The sequence below is a fragment of the Nannospalax galili genome, unplaced genomic scaffold (genome assembly GCF_000622305.1).
Source record: "Nannospalax galili isolate Female #2095 unplaced genomic scaffold, S.galili_v1.0 scaffold218, whole genome shotgun sequence".
Classification (NCBI taxonomy): domain Eukaryota; kingdom Metazoa; phylum Chordata; class Mammalia; order Rodentia; family Spalacidae; genus Nannospalax; species Nannospalax galili.
This window is the reverse complement of record NW_008343207.1, coordinates 720,786-727,280: the sequence shown is the minus strand read 5'-3', so window position 1 is coordinate 727,280 and position 6,495 is coordinate 720,786. Positions and strand designations below refer to the sequence as shown.

Genomic DNA, 6,495 nt, shown 5'->3' with positions numbered 1-6,495 from the left:
TCTCTCTCTCTCTCTCTGTCTTTCTCTTGCTCTCGCTCTCACGCTCCCTCTCCCTCTCGCTCTTACTCTTGCTCTGGCTCTTGCTCTCACTCTCACTCTCTCTTGCTTTTTCTGCTCAGCTCTTTTTATTTTTGGCCACAAAGTCTCACTACGTAGTCTAGGCTGACCTGGAACTTGGCATCCTCCTGCCTTAGCCTCCCAACTGCTGGGATCACAGGCCTGTAACTTGGCACCCAGCCTGAGCATCTTTTGGGAACTTCACATCCCTTCTCAGCTCCTCCCCACCTTAACACTGGGGAACCTGCTACAACTGTTCTCCCCAGGGTCTAGGTGCACAGAGTACAGGTGAGTTTTATTATTTTTGTGTTTGCTTTCCTGTGCAGAGTGCCTGGGTCCTTGGTTTTTCCAAAGGTAGCTCAACCAAAAGTCAACATCACCCTCTATAGGGTGAGATGTGGCTGGTGTCTCCGAAAGTGCTGCATAGGCAGTCCAGGTGAGGGGCTCCCAGCACACATCAGAGCCCTTGAGCCTGGCAGAGTCCCAAAACTCCATGTCACATGGCATCACAGCTCCTTGAATCATGGAGCAGTCTTGCACACAGTAAGTGTTCAATAAATGCCCTCTCCTCTCCTCCTAACTGTCACCTGTGCAGATCTAGGGGCCCTGCCACACCAACCCCCAATACCACTAGCCTTCAGGCCTTTCCAGGGAGGTCCAGATGGGAAGAGAATGAAGAGGACCTGAGGGTTGCTATGGAGACAGTGGGCTAACCCCTGGGACCAGCAAGGACAGGGTGGGGTAGGCATGGGCCTCAGCCTCACCAGGACCATGATGTTGGGTAGCACAATGTAGTCATTCTCAGAGCCCCGGGACATGTTGGGCTGGAAATGTAGACTGCGATGTTCCACAAAGGAGACGGTGTCGTTGTTGTTGAAGGTGATATTGGTCTTATGTTTGAACTCCCTGTGGGGAAGCATCAGGTCAGCTGGGCCTTGAGGTTGCATGGGTGCTCCCAGCAGCTCCCTGGGAAGCCAGAGATCTCAGGGTGTTGGTGCATCATCATCCAACAGCACCAGGGCAGGCATGCTACCTCCTGTGTGTATACCCACCTGCCTGTGGTACAGAGACTTTCTCTGCTCTCACCGCCACAGCCTCTCCAGAGAGAACCTTAAACTCCTGTCCCTTCCCTCCACCTGGTACCCAGCACCCAGCAGGATTCCATACCTCTACTTCCAAGCAGCCCTGTTCCCTCAAGCAAAGCCCAGACATAGTGGTTAGGAGCAGGCCGAAGGCCAGGCTGGAATCCCACCTGTGCCTCAGTTTCCCACTTGTAAATGGGCTAACAAGACCTACTTTGGGGCTAGGAGTGTGGCTCAGTGGTAGAGCACTTGCCTGGCATGTGCAAGGCCCTGGGTTCCAGCCTCAGCACTACCAAAAAATAATTTTTAAAAGACCTACTTTGTAGGGCGTGCTCTGAGGATGAAACAGGTTAACATGGAAAGTCATCGGAAGAGCCAGGGAGCAGCAGCTAGGTAATCCCAGCAGAGAAACAGAGGCAGGAGGATTGAGTCTGAGGCCTGCCTGGGCTATGTCCCTGTCCCAGTGGGACCTTTGCACGTTCTTCAAGGCCCTCCTCCCTCCTGCATCCAGCAACTGCCCCTTTGCCAAGGTCCTCCCTGATCTTTTACTGGCCCCTGCCTGTTGCCACCCTCCCTCCAGTCAGCCTGGCTTCCCTGGTTGATTTCCTTAGCTTAATTCTTATCTGTCCCCTGACTTGTTCTCACTCTTAGCTCTGCAAGGCAAGGCCCCTGTCTGTGAGCCAGGGTGCTCCCATAGTGGACAGTGCAGAGCCTAGCATATAACAGGTGCTCAAGAAATGCTTGTGAAACGAAGGGCCAAGTGACAGGCTAACTTCTAGCATTTACTGAGCACCTGCTACATGCCAGGCACTCAGTTTAGAGGCTCATACTAACCATCCCACCTGGTCCTTGCACCCACCCGCAGTGAGTACTGCTATCCCCATCAACTGCTATCCTCACCTTATAGATGGGGAAACTGAGGCATAGGGAAGTAAATTCCTTGTCCAGGGCAGAGGGCAATGTGGTCACTGGGAGTCCACAATTTCAAACTTGAGAGCCCTGGATTGAGACATGTGTCCATGAACGAGCCCTCTGGGGCCTCAGTTGGCTCATGTGTCAGATGAGACAGTAACATTCCCCTCAGCAGGTCACTGCACCCACAGGAGGCCCAGGCCCTGCAGCTCTGTGCCCCAGGGCACCTGCATCTGTTTGTGTTACCTGCTTTTACCCCAGGACCTTTGTGCTGCCTGTCCCACAATCCCAGGGCCACATGGCTCCCTCCCATCCCTGAAGCTGTGTCTTCATCTCCCACAGCCCCACACAGGCTACCCAAGGCCCTCCATACTCCCCATCCCCTCCCTGCTCACTTCTTAGGTGCCATGCTAACTGATTTTACTTATGCATCTTCATTTAACTTTCCCGACTCAATGATAGTTTTGTCCATTTCATGCCCTCCTGTGTTCTCTGTGCCCCTTCTACAAACTTCATACACATACATGCATGTCAGCACCCTCCCCACGCCCATGCACGCATGCACTCCCTTTTCTGTACCTGACCAGCCTCTAGAACAATCTCTGAGGCTCAGCACAGCAGTGCTCCAAACCCAGCCATCCTCACCTGTACACATAGGGTCCCCGTTCCCGCAGCTGTGGCTTCTGGCCATTCAGGACCTCAGTGGGATTGACGACCTCAAACAAATAGATGGAGAGGTAGAAGGGGACGGGGATCTCCTTCCACATCCCAAAGGCCAGGCTGTTGGGGTCTATGCGCACATTCTGCAGGGAGAAGCACATGGGGAAGAAGGTGAGGAAGAGGGGGAGCTGCCCAACCTCAAGGATTCAGAACAGCTGCCTAATACCGGACTGCACCAAGGGCCCATAGGCGCATTGGAGGAGGCACTCCTCAGAGAAGGCACTCCTTGGACTGGAGCCTTGCAGGGGTAGCTGTGGCTCAGGCTCAGGGGCAGTACTTGGGCTGTGTAGGAAGGTGGGCTGTGTGGCCAGGACAGAATCCATCCATCCATCCATTCAGTCACTCATTCATTCATCCATTCATTCATATGTTCACTCATTCATTTGTTCATCTAATTCATTCATTCATTCATTCATTCATTCATTCAGCAATCCTGTCCTGAGCAGCTACTCATTTCCAGGGAGGGTTCCAGGAGTGGGAGACAGGAAAGGAAACAAGACAAACTGTCTCTGGCCTTGTGGGGCTTTTATCATATCAGGGGAGCATGGGGCTGACAGAGAGAGGGAACCCATGTTGTGTAAGGGTATTAGAGAATAAGAAATGAGAAGGAAGGACTTGAATTCAGGACAGTCATCAGCAAGGAGAAAGGGAAAAAGACAAAGCAAGTTGGGGATGTAGCTCAGGTGGCAGAGCACTCACGGAGCATGCACAAGGTCCTGGGTTCATCCCCAGCACCATGTAAACCAGGCATGGTGGTGTATGCCTGACATCCCAACACCTGGGAGGCTGAAGTAGGAGGACGGTGACTTTGAGGTTAGCCTGGGCTACATAGTGAGACCCTGTCTCAAACAAAACAAAACCACCTACTTTCTCAGATGCCAGAAGGAAAAGGCGGGCCATTCCTGGTCTCTGACCTCTGCTTTGCCATAGAGGGAATCACCAAGGAAACCCTGGCCCCCAGCCCATCAGAAAGAGTGACATCCAAAGACCAGGTCTCCTTGTATCACCTCCCACTGTCTTTGAACTTGATCTTCCAGGACAAGGACAGCCACCTCCACTGTCCCCAAATAGCCAGAACCAAGAGGTCAAGGACCCAGAAAGAGGCGCTAGGCTGGGAGCTGGCTGGTCAGGTAGAGAGCCCTGTGTCCCAGAAAGAAGAGACCCCAAGGCAGGCAGATACTGGGTCACATGCTCCTGTGTGGAGTCGGCCTCTCTGGGCCTCAGTTTGTCCTTGGGCACCACAGGGCCAGGGTCACTGGAGCCATGGCTGGGTCTAGACTTTGGCCTCTGCAGGACTTGAGTAAAGAAAAGCAAATCCACTGCTGAGAGCGATTCCAACCTAAGAAAGATAGCTCTGAGCCTCTGTCAGAGGTGCTGACTGTGTAGCTGTTCATTGATATACATAACTTCCTACAACTGTGAGTGCTACAGGGTCACCCATAGCCCACACGTTCAGCACAAACAGTATCTTGGCAACAGTGGGTCAAATGTCCCCAGGGTGCCCTGCACTAAGCCTTACCCTCTGCTGCACCTCCTGCTTCTGGCCAGCACTACAGCCCTATAGGCAGCCACTGTTACTGTCACTCTTCCCTAATGACACGGGGTCTCGGCATAGAGCACTGGGAGGTTTAAATGAGTGTCAGTGGGGGAAGGTACCAGGACAGGGTCAGGCAGACCCCAGCATCCTTGCTGTCACCAGGTGGAAAGTGACCCTCCCCCTCTGCCCCACATCCATCCAGGTGAGTGGACTCTGCCCCACTGTGACCACAGGATTGCTTTCCTTCAGTCACAGAGACCAGAGACACCAGGACTGGCTGATTAGATAACAGGGCTGTGAAGCATAAGGCCTTCTGCCAAACACAGCTGATTCTGTCACTCTGTCCCTGTCCCCCTCCCAAGGCCAAAGATCATAGCCCAAGGACAGAGATGAAGAGAAAACCAAGATGAGTCCTATGGACAGCACTGTATCCTACCACCCCATGGACCCCCCAAGTCTGGCAGGTGGGAAGGCAGCCAGAAGGGGACAGCTAGACTGGGTATTAAAAACTGCATCTTGAGCTGGGGAAATGACTCAGTGGATAAAGTGCTTGTCTGAGTTTGAGCCCCAGAGCCCATGTAAAGAAGCCAGGCCTGATAGTCCTGGAGGGGCAGAGATGGGAGACTCCCTGGGGCTTACTGGCCAGCTGGCCTAACCTAACCAGCAAGTTCCAGATGAGTGAGAGACCCTTTTTCAAAACACAAGGTGGACAGCACCCAAGATTGACCTTTGGCTTCTGTGTGCAAACACATGCACACACACTGCATCAAGAGAAAAAGCCAGCCAGGTGTAGTGGTGCACACCTTTAATCCCAGCACTCGGGAGACAGAGGCAGGTATATCTCTGTGAGATCAAATCCAGTCTGGTCTAAATAGTGAGTTCTGGGCCAGTTGGGGCTACAGGGAGACCTTGTCTTAAAAAGAAAAGACAAGAAGAAAGAGAGAGCGAGAGCGAGCGAGCGAGAGAAAGAGAGAGAGAGAGAGATCTACTGTTTTATAAACTACACACACAGAGTTTAAATGGAGTTTCTTACATGAATGATAATGCTCCTCCCAGTGCTAGGTGTGGGATACCTCCCCTCAAATTCTTGGTTGGGGAGGTCCCAGAGACTCTTAAAAACAATACAGGCTATTGCCCACCAGAACTTGATGGTAAGACCCTATTGCTGAAGACAACACATACTTTGGTTTCAGGACTTGGAGAAATCAAGCTAATACTGATCTAGAAGATTCCTCTTTGCTGGATAGCTTTCATAGTACCAGAAGGTGCTATGCCAGCCACTGATGGAGAAAAAAACTGGCCTGGCAAAAGACGTCCATTGTTGCAACAGTGGCATGAATGTCATGGGGGTAACCAACTAGTTTCTGACTGGATTTAAGGCCCACTCCACAGGAGGAAACATATGCCTGGTACTGTAAATATAGCCAAGAACCCATGACTTGGAAGCTCATAGGTCATAGGGATGAACCTACTAGTATTATTTTGCTAAATGGATATAGTATCAACTGCCCCCCCACCCATGCATATGGGCAGCACTAATTGAAATCAAAGGGTAATTTTATTTTATTTTATTTTTATTTTAAATGCTTTATTTGGATTGCAAGCGTTTTTTGTTGTTGTTGTTGTTGTTGTTTTTGTTTTTTAAATGAACAAAGGGTAATTTTTAAAAAAGTCAGAAGCAGGCAGATCTCTGTGAGTTCAAGGCCAGCCTGGTCTACATAGTGAGTTCCAGGACAACTGGGGCTACAGGGAGACCCTGCTTCAAAAAGACAAAAAAGAAAAAGGAAAAAAAAGAGAACAAAAAGTTTGGAGGGAGACATGGGATGATCTAACAGGAGCTGGGAGGAGGAGTAAATGGGGTTGAAATATATTGAATGCATGTATGAATTCTCAAAGAATAAACTAAAATATTATATTAAAAAGAAAAGAAAAGATGCAGGTAAGGGCTGAGCAAGTGGCTGGGTGGAAGAGAGCTGGCTTAACATATACAAAGCCCTGGGTTCAATCCCCAGCACCACAATAAAATAAAATGTTAAGAAAAATACATCAAGAGCTGGGTGTGGGGGTGCATGCCGATCACCTCCAACACTCAGGAGACTGAGGCAGAAGGCATGCAAGCCGACAGCCAGTCTGAGCTGACTAGCAAGAGCCTGTCGCATAAGAACGACAAAACAAAACAAAGACAGA

General features: G+C 50.8%; 1 protein-coding gene across 2 annotated transcripts in view; it reads right to left on the bottom strand.

The window, feature by feature from the left end:
- Scarb1 (scavenger receptor class B member 1) overlaps nt 1-6,495 on the bottom strand; it is a 76,510-nt gene that overhangs the window by 31,953 nt on the left and 38,062 nt on the right. For both annotated transcript variants that reach the window (XM_008839249.3, XM_008839250.3), the window contains exons 2-3: nt 2,697-2,854; nt 822-963 (exon numbers count right to left, since the gene is read on the bottom strand). In XM_008839249.3, coding sequence (XP_008837471.1) covers nt 822-963; nt 2,697-2,854 — 300 coding nt within the window. The remainder of the gene's footprint in view (nt 1-821; nt 964-2,696; nt 2,855-6,495) is intronic.